Source organism: Phocoena phocoena, chromosome 8 (genome assembly GCF_963924675.1).
Source record: "Phocoena phocoena chromosome 8, mPhoPho1.1, whole genome shotgun sequence".
In the NCBI taxonomy this organism is placed as follows: Eukaryota; Metazoa; Chordata; class Mammalia; order Artiodactyla; family Phocoenidae; genus Phocoena; species Phocoena phocoena.
In genome coordinates, this window is record NC_089226.1 from 18,614,150 (window position 1) to 18,629,493 (window position 15,344).

At 49.2% G+C, this 15,344-nt stretch overlaps 1 protein-coding gene across 2 annotated transcripts in view; it reads right to left on the reverse strand.

Annotated features, from left to right (window-relative positions):
• ZBTB16 (zinc finger and BTB domain containing 16) overlaps positions 1-15,344 on the reverse strand; it is a 189,191-nt gene that overhangs the window by 94,062 nt on the left and 79,785 nt on the right. For both annotated transcript variants that reach the window (XM_065881662.1, XM_065881663.1), the window contains one exon: positions 2,532-2,629. In XM_065881662.1, the coding sequence (XP_065737734.1) occupies positions 2,532-2,629 (98 nt within the window). The remainder of the gene's footprint in view (positions 1-2,531; positions 2,630-15,344) is intronic.

The window sequence follows — 15,344 nt, forward strand, 5'->3', positions numbered from 1 at the left end:
TCGGCTAACTCACACTCAGCCAGTGGGCTCCTGGCTGCCCTCCAGTGAACCCCTGGGACACAGTCTAAACACTTCCTATTGCAGGAGAGACCCGGTGGGAGACGAGTTTCCTTGAGTTGCCCGGCCTCCCAGGCTGCAGTCATCCATTCAACCAAGATCTATAGACTCCAGTACCGTGCCAGGTAATGTGCTGCATATAATGGGGACAGACCCTGTTCCCAAGTAGCTTATTCCAGTCTATTAGGGGAACAGAGGGAAAGGGAAGTTACATTTACTGAGAGCCTATCGTGTATCGGACAGAGTGCGAAGCGTCTAACGGGAGCCTTCTGTTTGGAGGCTCAGAGGGTTTACATTTCTTGCCCAAGGTCACATGGTCAGGAGATAGATGCCCAAATTCCTAACCCTGATTCCCAAGCAGGAGGCGATAAGGCAATTCCATGAATAATGATAATACAGAGAAGAAAGATTGGGTCCAAAGACAGCTTTGGATAAAAAAAATATGGACCCCAGGAGAAGGCTCAATTGCTTCTGGCCGGATGTGAGGAACAGTTGAGGATGACATCGTGGAAGGGGCCTTGGAAGATCTGGGAAGACTGGCGATGGGTTATTCCACACAGAGGGAAGCGGGTGAACAAAGCCACAGAGCTTGGAAAGCGAGCTGTGCTGGTCCACACACAGTGTGGACAAGCACACGAGTCCGGCTAGTGCACTAGACTCAAAGAAACAGTAAGGAGAAAGGGTGCTTCCCAGGCTGAGTTACCGAGAGGGCGAGGAAGCTTCAACCGCAGGCTATACTACCCACGCGGAAGCTTCCGATGGCACGTAGTCAGAGACCACACAGGGGGCTGGAGCACGGAGCAAATGAAATGGAAGACCCACAGTCTGTTCTGGGGGAGGGTGGCTGACCTGTGGGCAGACAGCTCACGAAACTCCCCCACTAAACCCTCAACAACCTGCAAAGGTGAAGGGGGAGCAAAAAGATTGGAGGTGCAAGTTATAAAAATAAAAAGAGTGCACGGGTACCAGGCAGATGCCAAGCGCAGAAGCGCCTGGGCCCAGGACTCGGGGCCAACGTGGGGCAGGTGGGGGGGGTGAGGATGGCTCTGAGGGGCCAGGTGTCGGGGAGGGGAGGCCCCACGAGGAGGAGCAATGGAACACAAAGACACGGGGTACAGCGAGATAGACAGTGGCCCGGTGCGGCCCAATCTTTGGATCTGGAAGAGGGAAGACTGGGAAGTGAGAAGGAGTTAGGGCACTTGACGAAGGGCCATGAAGGCCAGGGAGAGTGACAGCACCCCATGCAGCGCGGAGGCACAGGGGCTCTGCAGTGAGGCGGTGGCGAGCGGAGGCATATACAAAGCTACCGAATGGCACTTCCATGACCAAGGCGATGGAGGCAGTGAGGACAGACTATAAGCAGCTAGACTGTCCTCAACAGGAGTACGGTGATGGGAACGCTCCCGAACGACAACTTCAGAACTGGGGAAAGGGAGGGAGGTGAGGTGGAAGCAGAAGCAGCCACTGTACGGTAAGGAGTGCACTATAGACGCCTTCGTCATACATCCTGTTACCTAACTGATGTGAGTTGGCAACACCTGCCCTTTACAGATACAGAAACTGGGGGTTCAGAAGACAAACCTGCCCAAGGTCACACAGATGGAGATCTGCCCAACCCCAAAGCAGGCTCATTTCACAAACACTTTGAACCACCAACCGCCTGGGGGGCCACTTGCTGGAGGCAAAATGGGAAAGGAAGAGCAGACACCGACCATGGACTAGACAGACGGGAGACAGCAAGACCGAGTAAGAAGACAGCCCTCTCTTCTCCCCCAAAACGTGACTCCAAGGCTGAAAGGCAAGGGAGTTAGAGGGAAAAGAGCACTGGCCCCAGCAAGGAAGTGCGGTGACCTCTGCAACTGAACCCAGGCGATGGCTTGGCCTCAAAGCAGCAGCCCTGGACCTGCTGTATCCTTCCCTCCACCGAGAACGCCTGGGCACGCTGCATGTCAGTGCTTTCCCCTCTCCACGCCTCACGGGGCACAGAAGCTTTGCTCAAACACGAGCAAAAATACCAGCAGCCGCCGAGTCGACCCCACTAGAATTGGATAAAATTAACTTGCAAAAGACAGCACGCTGTAACTAGCTTTGTGTTCCAACCTTTCTATATCTATTTAATTAAAGGCTCCTGTATAATTAGTGAACCCAATAGTCAGATTCATTAGACAGCGAGAACCTAATTCCACAACTGTTCTGCTAATGAAACTGCAGTCTACTTTGGAAGGTGGATCACACAGGGCGCTGGGTACCAACAAAGCCCCAGGAAGCCCAGGAGAGCGGGACGATGCGCTCATCCGGACGGTCACATGGTCACGATGGACTTTTTGCTCCAGGAGCCTGGACGGAGCATCCACAGGATGAGGTGGACCAAGCCCCGGCTGGCAGTGGGGATAGCCATGCTCTGGGTGGGGGCGAAAGTGGGCAGCAGGTGGGTGCCCGTGCTGCCACAGGCCAGTCAGGGCATCCTCGCCTACCTGAATGAGCCAGTAAGTGCATTCTCAGTCGCAAACTATCCAGGAACCGCTTTCCGCAGAGCTCACACCCGTACGTCTTCATCCCACTGTGCAGCTTCCTGTAGGGGAAAGGAAAAGACAGGTTGCTGCTGCTGTGGCTGGACAGAAAGCAGGCCCACCCCTACCTGGGGGCTTGGCAGCCATGCCTGTGGCAGGTGAGCAAGAGGAAGGGAGATGGAGAGCAGGGGAGCTGGAGACGGGCGCTGACGGAGACATATCCCTGGATCCACGACAGCCGGAAGCCCCCTTTCCCATGGAAGGCTGCCAAGGAAGCATCTATTCCCGGTCTTGTCCAAGGGCTAGAAGAATAGGGCACTTCCTACTTCTTCATCCACTGGCACACAGACCAAGAAGAAAAATCAGATTCAATTGTGGAGAGAGGAAAGAGGAAGCACCAGGCCAGTCAGACAGACATAATCCTCATGAACTAGCACAAACCATACGTGGAGGCAGAGGCGCCTCTGCTTACTTCACTCGCAGCACGGCCCTCACCGTGCTGCATTGTGCATATACCCGGCTCCCCCAAGAGACCGCTGACCCAGGAGGGCTGCCCCGTACCTGCTCTCTCTCACAGCCCAGCTCCCACACAGTGACTGGCACATCACAGCTTATTAGCGAACTGATGTCTTCGTGGACAAAAGATGCCCCTCTCTCGGGGCACCCAGAGGTTCTCAAAACGGCAGTCACTCTCCAACACACAAAACCTTCCCCAAAGGCCCAGCTGTCAAAGTGTTTCCCCTCTACATCTGGCCAGAGGATGAGCCCTGGCAGAAAGAAAGGTTTGAAGAAACCAGGTAACATCACACTATAAAGAGAAGGTGGCAGTCGTCGGTTTCGGCTTTCCCAAGAACTTCCACGTACGTTATCTCATTTATTCTGTGAGGTGAACCTGGCACCCATGACCACCCCAGGAAGACAGAGGCCCTGGTAACCCCTGGTCGCAGGCCCAGGCTGCAACCCTCTTCCGACCCCAAATCCCAGCCTGGGGCCTTTCCCACCAGACCCCGCCACTCAGTCAGGAGCCAGCAACAGAGCTGGTCAGAGGCAGGGAAGCAGGCGGCTGGTGGGGAGGTGCTGGGAGAGTCTGGGTCACGGGATGGCCAGGGGGCCATCTGGCCCAGAACTCTGCCTTTCCTCCCACTCCCACTCCTGTTCTCAGGCCTGTCCATGCCTCTGCCGGATACAGGATCCACCCCACCCTGTCTCTGCGCCTTGCCTGCCGCCTCCCCAGGGGCCTCAGCCCTGAGGAAGGGGACAGGCAGTGGCAGCCAGAGACAGGAGCTGAGGGCGATGGGGCCGGCAGGTGGGCACCCTTAGAGCCAACAGCCCACTGCAGTCAGGATGTTGATGTGTTAGGACCACAGTCAAAGGCTGGAGGGCTGCCGGTACTGATATTAGATGAATGCAGGTAGGGAAGGGGAGGATTATTCACTCAAGCCAGTGGTGCCCGGATCTGCTGTCCAGATCACAGAGCTAAACCAAGCCACCCACTGCCAGCACCTTCCAAATCCCACAAGAACCCAGAGGTGCGTCAATACCCTGTGGGCCCCGGGATGAGTATGGGTGGCAGTCTAGGGGCTTGAAGACAGCATAGGGGTCCGCTGTGTGCAGTTTCTGACAGTGATCAGGCCCAGGCCCCTTCACAGAACTCTTTCTCAATCACAGTCGTGTTTGCTTGCTTTCCCTTTACCCCTTTGCCAAAGACAACAAATGATTTCTCAATCACAAGTGCACACACACCCTCATCCATGACACTGTCGTGCACCCCACCCCCATGTTATCTGATCCCCGGCCAAGGCTGATCCATCCCAATTGAGAAATAGTAACGGTACAGAACATTTTCACTGAACATTCTCAACTCTAAACATATTTCACAATGCTGGGCACTGGGACATGTCCTAATAGCATTCTGGGCAAAGCATGGTTTAAAATACGTACCCAGGCATGTCTGTGTGTGTATGCACGCATAATACATGTGCACACACTGGAGCTGAGTATGCCTGTCACTTGCCTGGGCATGGCAAAGGTTTGCCTTCCTAAGAGCTGTTCCGTGGAGCAGCAAAAGCTCTGTTCACAAGTGGTTCCACAGGTGACCCTTGTACACAAGTTCATGGTCAGGTCAGGGAGATGGCGGCATGTGGGTTGCAGTCTTATTTATCTCCATCTTTTTCTTCACTAATGCTTTTTTCAAAATAAAACATTTATTATTTGGCTGCGCTGGATCTTCGCTGCAGCACGTGGGATCTTTGTTGCAGCATGCAGGATCTTTCAGTTGCGGCACGCAGGATCTAGATCCCTGACCAGGGATCAAACCTGGGCCCCCTGCACTGGGAGCGCAGAGTCTCAACCACTGGACCCCCAGGGAAGTCCCTTCACTAATGCTTCCAGGGGTGCCCACCTCTGGGGTGGCTGTCAGGAGGAAGACGAGGACAAACACACACTCAGATTTGTTTTCCCAAAGGACACTGGAGTGGCCAGGCTTCAGGTTTCAGCAGTCACCACCAGGATGAGCATCTTCACCCTGGCTCTTGGGCTCCCATCTCTTCTCCCTGCAGGTTTCGGATCAAGTCTCTCATCTGGGTAACCCTACCGTTGTTTTGTTTTGTTTTGTTTGGTGCAAACGGATTTGCCTGGCAACTGGTGTCAGTGGCTTTCTTGACCAACTGGATTGGCGTGGTGTGTAAGGTGATGCACTCTTGCCCTCTACTACAGAGGGAGCAGGATTCGGGGAAGTATGCCAGTTGAGCAGCCAGAAGACCTGGATTTTGGTCCTAACTTGGCCATTAACTTGCTTTGTGACCTTAGACAAACCATGCTATCACGATCTGTCTGCATTTTTTCACCTGTAAAGTGATGGGTGATATCTAAGGTTCTGGTTCCTCATGGTGTCAAAACTTTATTATTCCAAAGTCTTACCCATGTCCTTTTACCCAGCCTCCAAGGAATTCCTCTGAGGGGCACTATTATCTCTCTGAGCCACGTTCCACTGTGTGATGTCTCATGACACCCGGGCAGTCAGGCTAGGACAGCCCAAGTTAAAAACTGACACCCATTCCCAGATATCTACTCATTTTGAAACCTTCTAATCCAGATGACCTGAGTTCCCTCCTTTACTCATCTGTGATCTTTCAGTGAAAGAAACTTCCAGAACTCACGACCAGCCTTTCTTTGGAACCATTCTGCTGCCACGCACGCACCTTGCAGCCTTCAGAGACATGGGTGTCCTCTCTTGCCCAATCCTTGGGGTAAGGAGACTGCCTTGCACCTGACCCACTAACTCAGTGCCCTGCACGGGTTCCCAGAGGCGAGCATGGCATCCAAGTGATCCCACGTGTAGTTCGAGGACAAAGGTCCTGCCTCACTGGCGGAGGGACCAGGGCAAAGCACAGCAAGTTCAGAAGAGAAAAAGGGAACAGCTCCCAGGCCTGGAGCTCAACTGAGCCAGTGCCGGTTCACCCATCCCTGTCATTATTGTTCAGACACCAAGGGATGGATGTGAAGAGGTAGAGACTTCTAATCCAAAGCAAAGGGAAATGGCAGAGAAGAATCTGAGTGCATGCAAGGACCACCAACAGACCTTCTATGGCACGGGCTGAGGAATGGCCAATGTGGAAACAGAATCGCAACTGGTTTCCAGAGTGAAAGCACAAACTGCAGGAACTCAGGGTCTGTCACCCTGGACCCCAACTCTTACCACCTCTGCCGCCACACAATGCCGCTGCAAGCGTTCTGATGAAAATGGAAATTCCGTCCGCCTCCTTCTTCCTCTCCACACACACTCATAGTTTCCCAGGCCGGCCCTGCCTTTTCACAAGGTCAAACTACTCATGGTCATCTGAGGTCAACAGCCTCCACGATAACACAGGAAAGGAGGACAGCTGGGGACATCTTTGCACCTTTCTACATATGCTGCCTTGGTTTTCACACTCTCTTCTCTGAGAAGCAATAGTGTTGAACACTGTTTTGAAACACAGTTCTAGATGCCCCAAGCAACTCCATGCTGGGCTCAGAGGAACGTCCATTCCCCACAGGCTTCAGGGCCCCACCACCCGCTCTTGGGGAGCAGGCTCAGGTGCTCCCCAACTGTGACCACACCTGGCCCACTGGGTAAACTCATCCTGAAGGTAACAGGTTTTCGATTTTGTCCAAAAAGACAAAGAAAAAATTAACCTCTAATGGGTTTCTAGCTATTGTCTCAAGAGAACTGAATCATTATGGGAAAACAGAGGTAAGCAAATACAAACCTTTTAACAAGTAACTGGAGGGAAGGACACATTCCTTCTCACTGATTCTCAACCACACAACTCTCACTGGTAAAACCGAGCTAGCAAGCTACACACTCATTCAAACCACTTTCGTGCTGCTGTGAGACTGAAAGTTCATAAAAACTCATCTGCTTCAGACTGTAACTATATAGTAGCAGAAGCCGTGTTTATCTTTCCTTTTATTTATAGGGCCTAGTTGAGAAGTGACTGCTCGACGCTGCTAAAGAAATTCCTCCATCTGAGGTGGGGTCCAGGCATCCTCCTCTCATCTGAACACTAGTCCAAGCACAGGAGCTTCATGGGCAGCCTCCAACCTCATCCTGTGCCCCCGAAGTCCACACAAGGAAGGCCAACGGCAACCTCATAGCCGCATAAAGCCTGAGCTTCAGACCAACCTCACCCTCGGGATGAGTCTTCGTCTCCCCAGCCCGCTAGAAGACAACAGCAGAAAAAGTGGCAGCAGGGAGAGACTCACGCCAGACTCCATCTTCCCCCACCCTCAGCCTCCAGGGACAGCTGACTACAACAGCTGTTCCCTAAGGGGCGCCCTCTGTACTACACGCTGCAGGAGAAGCTAGGCCTTCCTGTATCCCACACAGCCAAAGACTAAGGGGAGAAGTCTAGAAGGGCCAGCAGCGCTGCTTGTCTGAGAAAGAGGGGTTCAAGGCCCAGCACCACCAATGTTCCATTTCCTCCCAAGTTCTCTGCCTGGAGACAAATGGCAGTGAGAACAGACCAATAGGTAAGAAAGTCTACAGAGGGAATTCTGTTCCAATAACCCAAGGGCTGCCCTTCTTTGCTGTGCCCCTGGGGAGATGGAAGTGCCTGCCATATCAGTTTTGCTGAGCATACCACACCAGCACTGAAAACTAGGATCTGTTATGAGGGAAAGTGAGTGGAGGGAACTACCCACTTTTGCACGAGGAAAGATGCAGTGGGGAAGCCATCCTATAAGGAAGGGCCTTTATAAGACGATGTGCTCTTTGTTCTCACCCTGAGTGACTCTATCCCCTGCCCCCACCAACACTCCAGCTCCAGAGGCTCTGAAGGTCCTTCCAACTCACCCCCTCTACTTGGTCTGAGCTGCCCCACATGCAGAAGTCACCCCAATGCTTGATCTTTTGCTTTCTGATCCTGTGACAGTCTACTCAGAACAGACAAGGACAAGACAGGAGAGTCTGCGAGTCAGCTCCCAACGATGGTCTAAATGATCCTACTTTCTCAAAAGCCTGCTGCCCCATGGGAGTCAGTACTCTCCAAGGCCCTCTACTTACCATGGGAACACAGCCCCGTGCAAACCTCTCGCCCCGCTCTTGGTCAGGACCTGCCCGCTGACCCTGATGTGCTACCGTGTCTCCCTCCCATGTGGGCACTGTATGAGGGGAACCCCTTCACAGGCTCTGACAATGCTCTGTCTTCAAAGCAGTAAAGAACCCTTAAACCCAGTGGTAAGAGAACCTCACCTGGCCTCGCTCACCTCTCCGAGTCGAAACGCAACTGACAGAGGAAAAAGCTTATGTACTTCAGCAATGGGCTCTCTCTTCTTCCCCAGACCATTAAGTTCACAATGTACCTTCAATGTCCACTTAACCTTCAATTCGAATAACAAGAGGAAGGCCAAATAGTCAATGCCATTCTGGGCTTGAATTTTAAGAGGAAGAGACGAATGAAAAGTCATTAGGTTACCAGGGATTTACCCCCAAAAGCAACTTCCAGGGAGACTGCAGGGTGTTTCCATACATGGTCTAGCCTCCTGTACTTTCTCCACATGCCTTTTTGTGGCGAAGGAATCCTCTGAACAGAGCCTGTTCCACTAGAGGCCTCCACCCTAAGCCAGAGCAGGTCATCCACAGGACATCTGGGATGCTCAGGGAATGCTCCTTACCTTCTAAGGGTGACACGGTACCTTCTCAAGGAGCATCTCTTAATGCCGCCAATGGTGAGTGACATGTATCAGTCCCCATGGGTCAACAATCACACCCAGTACCATTCTCCTTATGTACTTACTTGGAGTATCAAGTTCCTGATTCTGGACTAAGCCCTTTATAAGTTCTTCCAAACTATAAGTTCCTAGAGGACAGGAACCCAGTCTCCATTTCCACCTCCTAATCCCTCAGCACAGATGCATGCAGCCAGAGCAGACCCATAAGAGGCTACCGCTAGCAAAGCAGCCACCAAGCACCCCAAGACAAAGGGATACTTGACACTGAAATCCAGCCCTGAGACTGCCTGGATTCAGAGAGAAGATCTGGTACCCCCAGGGAGAAAAAGAAAATAATAGTTCTAATATTGGCTAGGAAATGGGTCACGTTCATTTTCTCAAGGCATAAATAAGGGAAATGATCCTTTTACCCACTTTTTTTAAACGTTGAGGTTAGACAGTCATTCGACAAGCTGCGAATGCTTAGCTGACATTACCACAAATTATCCTTCTAGCAATAGAGTTCGTTGCTCTCTGACTAGTCAATATTAATAAACATTACCGAATGCTTTTACAACACAATTTATTTTTTAATACAGCTCTTTATGTATGTCATAAAGTAAATGTACCAATAAAAGGCAAGGATTTCAAACAACAGATTAGAAAAGGCAACCAAGAACTAACAGAGTGCTAGTCAACACCTTCCGTGCTGCTGAATGGGGGGCAGGCCTGCACCGAGTGTCCCTCTGCTGGGAATCCAGGCCTGTGGGCCGTGGAAGATGGTGGCCATTTGGTTGTTTCAGAGCCTTTTAAAGGGAGGAGAGAGAATACCAAAGGAGGTATGTTTTCTCAAGAATGTAGATGAGAAGTGTGACCGAAACACTAGACTAGTGGTGGGGGGCTCAGTGTTCACCCCAGCTCTGCCAGGAACCATCCGGATGACCTTGGTCAAACCACTTACCCTCTCTAGATTTCACCCTGCAGCTTTGCAACAATGCAAGAATTGAGTTAGATGATTTCCTATGTCCTTTCCAATCATGTTTATGACACCGAAAGGCTGTGGGGTTGACAGGGGCCTGTGCTAGCCAGACTAGACCCTCCTTCGTGAAGGATCCATGCCAGATCCATCTCCTCAGCCTCTGTTATTGAGCCCAGAACACAGGAGGGACTCAGTGCATCTTTGTTGAATGAATGAACAAACAAACATGAAAGGGGATTCAAGGAGAGAAAATGTAGAGGCTGAAAACTCCCCCACTGTCTCTACACACACACACACACACACACACACACACAAACACACCCCACCCCCTCCCCCCCACACACACCCCAGTAGGAGAACAGCTGTCCCTACAGATGGCCAACAGGCACATGGAAAGATGCTCAGCATCACTAATTATTAGAGAAATGCAAATCAAACCTACAGTGAGGTACCACCTCACAATGGTTAGAATGACCATCATTAAAAAGTCTACAAATAGGGCTTCCCTGGTGGCGCAGTGGTTGAGAGTCCGCCTGCCGATGCAGGGGACGTGGGTTCGTGCCCCGGTCCGGGAAGATCCCACATGCCGCGGAGCGGCTGGACCCGTGAGCCATGGCCGCTGAGCCTGCGCGTCCGGAGCCTGTGCTCCGCCACGGGAGAGGCCACAACAGTGAGAGGCCCACGTACCGCAAAAAAAAAAAAAAAGTCTACAAATAACAGATGCTGGAGAGGGTGTGGAGAAAAGGGAACCCTCCTACACAGTTAGTGGGAATGTAAAGTGGTGCAGCCATTATGGAACAGTATGCAGGTTCCTCAGAAAACTAAAAATAGAATTACCATATGATCCAGCAATCCCACTCCTGGGCATATATCCAGAGAAAACCATAATTTGAAAAGATACATGTACCCCAATGTTTATAGCAGCACTATTCACAATAGCCAAGATATGAAAACAACCTAAATGCCCATCAACTGATGAATGGATAAAGAAGATGTGTATGTGTGTATGTATACACACACACACACACACACACACACACACACACACACACACACGCACAATGGTATACTACCCAGACACAGAAAAGAATGAAATAATGCCATTTGCAGCAACATGGATGGACTCAGAAGTGAAGTAATACTAAGTCAGAAAGAGAAAAACAAATACCACATGATATCACTTATATGTGGAATCTAAAATATGACACAAATGAACTTATCTACAAAACAGAAACAGATTTACAGACACAGAGAACAGACTGCTGGTTGCCAAGGGGGAGGGGGGAGTGGGAGAGGATGGATTGGGAGTTTGGGATTAGCGGATGCAAACTATTATATGCAGCGTGGATAAACAACACGGTCCTACCGTATAGCACAGGGAACTATATGCAGTAGCCTGTGATACATCATAATGGAAAAGAATATGAAAAAGAATGTGTATATATGTATAACTGAGTCACTTTGCTGTATGGGAGAAATGAACACAACATTGTAAATCAACTATACTTTGGTAAAATAAATTGAAAAAAAAAAAAAAAGAACAGTTGTCCCTATTGTCCAAAAGAGAAGACTTCCTTGGGGTTCTTAGAAAGAAAGCGGCGCATTCTGCCTTGGCCTGGGATGGAGGCCAACCTGGAACTCACTGAAGGGTGGTAGGAGCTGTCCTGAGCCTTGAAAATATGAGGAAGGACAATGGCATTCCGCGGCCATAACCACACCAAGTACAGTGCTTTCAGATAAGGCTGCCCGAGAGTGTTAAAATACAACGTCAAAAATGACAAAGGGCCATGCTAATCTCCCCACAGCAACTGCTCAGAGAAGGATCTCCGTGGCTGCCGGGTACCAGGAGGCCTGGGCTTCGGGCTCTTATGTCACCGGCCCTTTGTTTTAAAATACCCAGTTCTCCTAAGTCATTTATTTGAAATATCTCTAACAACAAATTTCACCAAGAACAAAAGTTTTTCATTTGTGCACCAGGCTATAGGATGATCTTATCACACACAATCTCATACTGTCTCTTTCAACAAGGTCTTAGCGTGCTTATCTGCGAAGTTCCTAGTAGCCAAATATGATTGAAATGTTCTATTTATGCTCACTGGATTAAGGAGATGTTGCAAAACTGCACAAAAACCTGGCAGATGTAAGCAAGGTATTACGGCCTGGCCGGTTAAGATCTGAGGGAAAGGGATCAATACACACTTTTGTAGTTTCTTTCTTCTTCTTCTTCTTCTTCTTTTTTTTTTTTTTAAAGAAACCAGAAAAGTTGTGCTTTTAGAAAAGGGAAGAGGAAAAGAAGTAAAATGCCTTAAGATTTATAGCTTCTCAGAGCTTTTTCCAAACCCCAAACAGGGCACCATGGTGCATGCTTGATGATGTCAGCCCAAGGGAAACAAAAATAAATCCAAAATATTCTCTCCAGATCCTAAAAGGCCCTATAAGGGAATTGAACTATGGTTACGGAGGAACAGCATTTTTGCTTTCTCTCTCTCTCCCATATGAGGCTTTCAACCAGCACAGATAGCCAATTTCTGGGAAAACCCTTTGAAAAAGTTACAGATTCCTCCTTAATCTTCCTGTTTTGCCTGGGTGTGGGCAGGAAACATCGTCTCCTAGTTATCTAGGCTCATTTTGACATGTTCTCCCTTTAGCCAAGCAGCCAAAACGCTACCTTCAAATCCCACAGACCAGCCTTGGATCCTCAGAGACTACTGAAAATAACTGAGGTTTATTAAGGACCTAAGAAGAAAGATCCTGCGGAATTAAACCCTTCTGAAAATCTTCTTAATGTATATTGCCTCGTTCTTTCTGCTTTAGCACACTGAAAATTGAACTACTTTTCTGTGAGGATTCTGAGCTTTAGAGCCATCATTCGGGGCATCAGTTATGAACACGAGATAAGAGGATACACTGATGAACCTGTAAGGACATCCAATCACATTGTGAAAGTCACTGTCATTTTATTAAAGGAAAAAGGCAAAACCCCACCAGACAGCCACTTCTTTGCTGGTTCTTTTTTTCTTCTAGAGAAATGCAAAAAAAAAAAAAAAAAATCTAGTCAACGAAGGTTTCATAATAATAAGGCTAGTGCATTGATATATCACGTCTGACTCTGAAAGGGTTTGCTGAGGATCATCTCAACTGCCTCATGTCTGGGGAAGAAGGGAGTACAGTCCCCATTTTGTAGATGAGGCTGAGTGACTTACCTTCCCGTGAAGAAGACGGAAGTCTCCAGACTTCTCACCTCCAGATCCACATTCACACTTGCCCACCTGAAAGAACACCCACCCCACCCATAACATCCCCTCACTGCCTCCCAATAAAGGCACCGGAAAACAATCAGCAAGAGAGGAGACACTGAGAGCACACCCAGGATTCGCAGGACCCGAATCAGAAAGAAGCAGGAACAGAGGAGCGACTAAGAACACGGGTGAGCCCAATGACGGCACCCAGAGCCCACGGCAGGCTGGATCTCAAAGGATCTTCATCACCTCCTACCGGGATGACCGCAGGGAAGGCACACAGCCTCACCCCCTACTGCTGTTTAGTATCTGTTAAGCACCTACTGTGTGCCCGGTTCTGGGAAAGTAAGACTACACTTGAGCTGCAGTCCATCTGGGTAGGTCCTACATCAGCATTATTCTCCATCATTATACTCGACTGATTTCCTTTATAGCACATTTCCTTAACACAATTGACAGGTATATATTGGGTTTTTGCTACTATTCTTTATCTCCACTAGACTTTAAGCTACATGAAGGCAGAAGGCATCTGCTGTAGCCTCAGAGTCTGGTACAGTGCCTGGTACAGAGTAGGCATTCAAAACATTTTCTAAAATAACAGCTTTATTGAGATTATCTACATACCATAAAATTCACCTTTTCAGAGTGTACCTTTCGATGGTTTTTAGTGTATTCACAGAGCTGTGCAACCATCACCATTATCTAACTGCAGAACATTTCCATCACCCCAGAAAGAAACCCCCTACCTATTAGCAGTCATTCCCCATTCTCCTATCCCCCAGTCTCTGGCAACCATTAATCTATCTTCTCAGTGCATTTGCCTCTACTGAACATTCATGAAGTGGAATCATACAAGAAGACTTCTGTGTCTGGCTTCTTTCTCTTAGCATAATGTTTTCAAGGTTCATCCACTTTGCAGCATGTATCAGTACTTCATTCCTTTCTATTCCATTGTATGTATATATACCACATCTAATTTATCCATTCATCAGTCAATGGACTTCTGGTTGCTTCCACCTTTTGAAGCATTAGTATGCTTTGGCTATGAACATGTATGTACACGTCCAAGTTATCTGTGGACATCTGCTTTCAATTCTCCTGGGTATACACCTAGGAGTAGAATTGCTGGTACCTCTATGTGTAACCTTCTGAGGACCCGCCAGACTCCTTTCCAAGGCAGCTGTACCATTTTACATTCCCATCAACAATGTATGAGGTTTCCGATTTCTCAGTACATTTTTGGGCTAAATGAATAAATGAAGATTCCTTCTGCTCTAAAAGCCTGCAGAGAATGGGATACATTTCCAAGGCTCCTGTGGTAAGCGATTCATCTGCAGACGTGACGTGCCCCGCTCGTGTTCAACAGAAACCCCAAAGAAGGCTATTTATATTTAGTTCATTCTAGAGAGACAGAATCCAATAAAAAATGAAGACAAGGAAAATAAAACCTCAGACAGCTCAAAGTGCGTTCTACCTTCGCAAATGATTTCAACCCCCATGTCCAGACTCAATAATTTAATAACACACATGCCTTAAACAAATTTAGTTGAAAAAATATGAACAGGATCCCAGCTCAGCTGCAGCTGACTTTGATTTGGTCAGCAGTGAGAGCAGCTTTATTTGACAGCCCTGCTTGTCTATGACGGGAAGTTTGAAAATACACTTAATAATACTTAAAATCAACACACACAAACAAAACTATCCCAGGCAAACCCTAGGAGAGGGACCCGCGGAGCTGAGAGCCCAGGCGAGCCAAGATCAAGTCTGGTCTCTCTTCCTGCGCTTGTTTGAGGGGGCGGGGTGTCCCAAAGCTGGGGGAAGAAGCTTTGCGAAGAGCTCCTCAAACTTCCTTTTCTCCCCTTTTCTTTCTCTGTAAAAGAAGGCAGCGTATTCTTTCTGCACAGACTCCTTGCAAAGAACAAACAAACAAAGGCTGGGACAGAGCAAGGCCCCTTGCAAGCTGCAGGTAATTAAAACGGCCTGTAAATGCCCCAGCAGAAAGCACTTCAAAGAGACAGTAATTCCAGCAATGGCTAGTCAAGGCTGTGTGGTGTAAAAATTATGAGTTTTCCCAACGGGGAGCTTTGTGTGAAAAGGACAGGGGTTGGTGGCAAAGGGAGGGTGAGCCACACAGAGGAGGCTTACTTACAATGGTGTCCACGTCGGGTGTGCGCAGGACTGCGTGGGGGTGTGTGCGTGTGTGTGTCACACACGCGGGCAAGAGAAAGAAAGGCGGACGGTGTGCACGTGTGTGAGAGTACACATTTATCAACGCCGAGATGCTCCAAGCGTGTGGGCGTGGAGATAAAAGGAGAAATAAAATAAAAGCAACAATATGCATCCTCTCCCCCTGCTGGGCCTTGTTTTCAC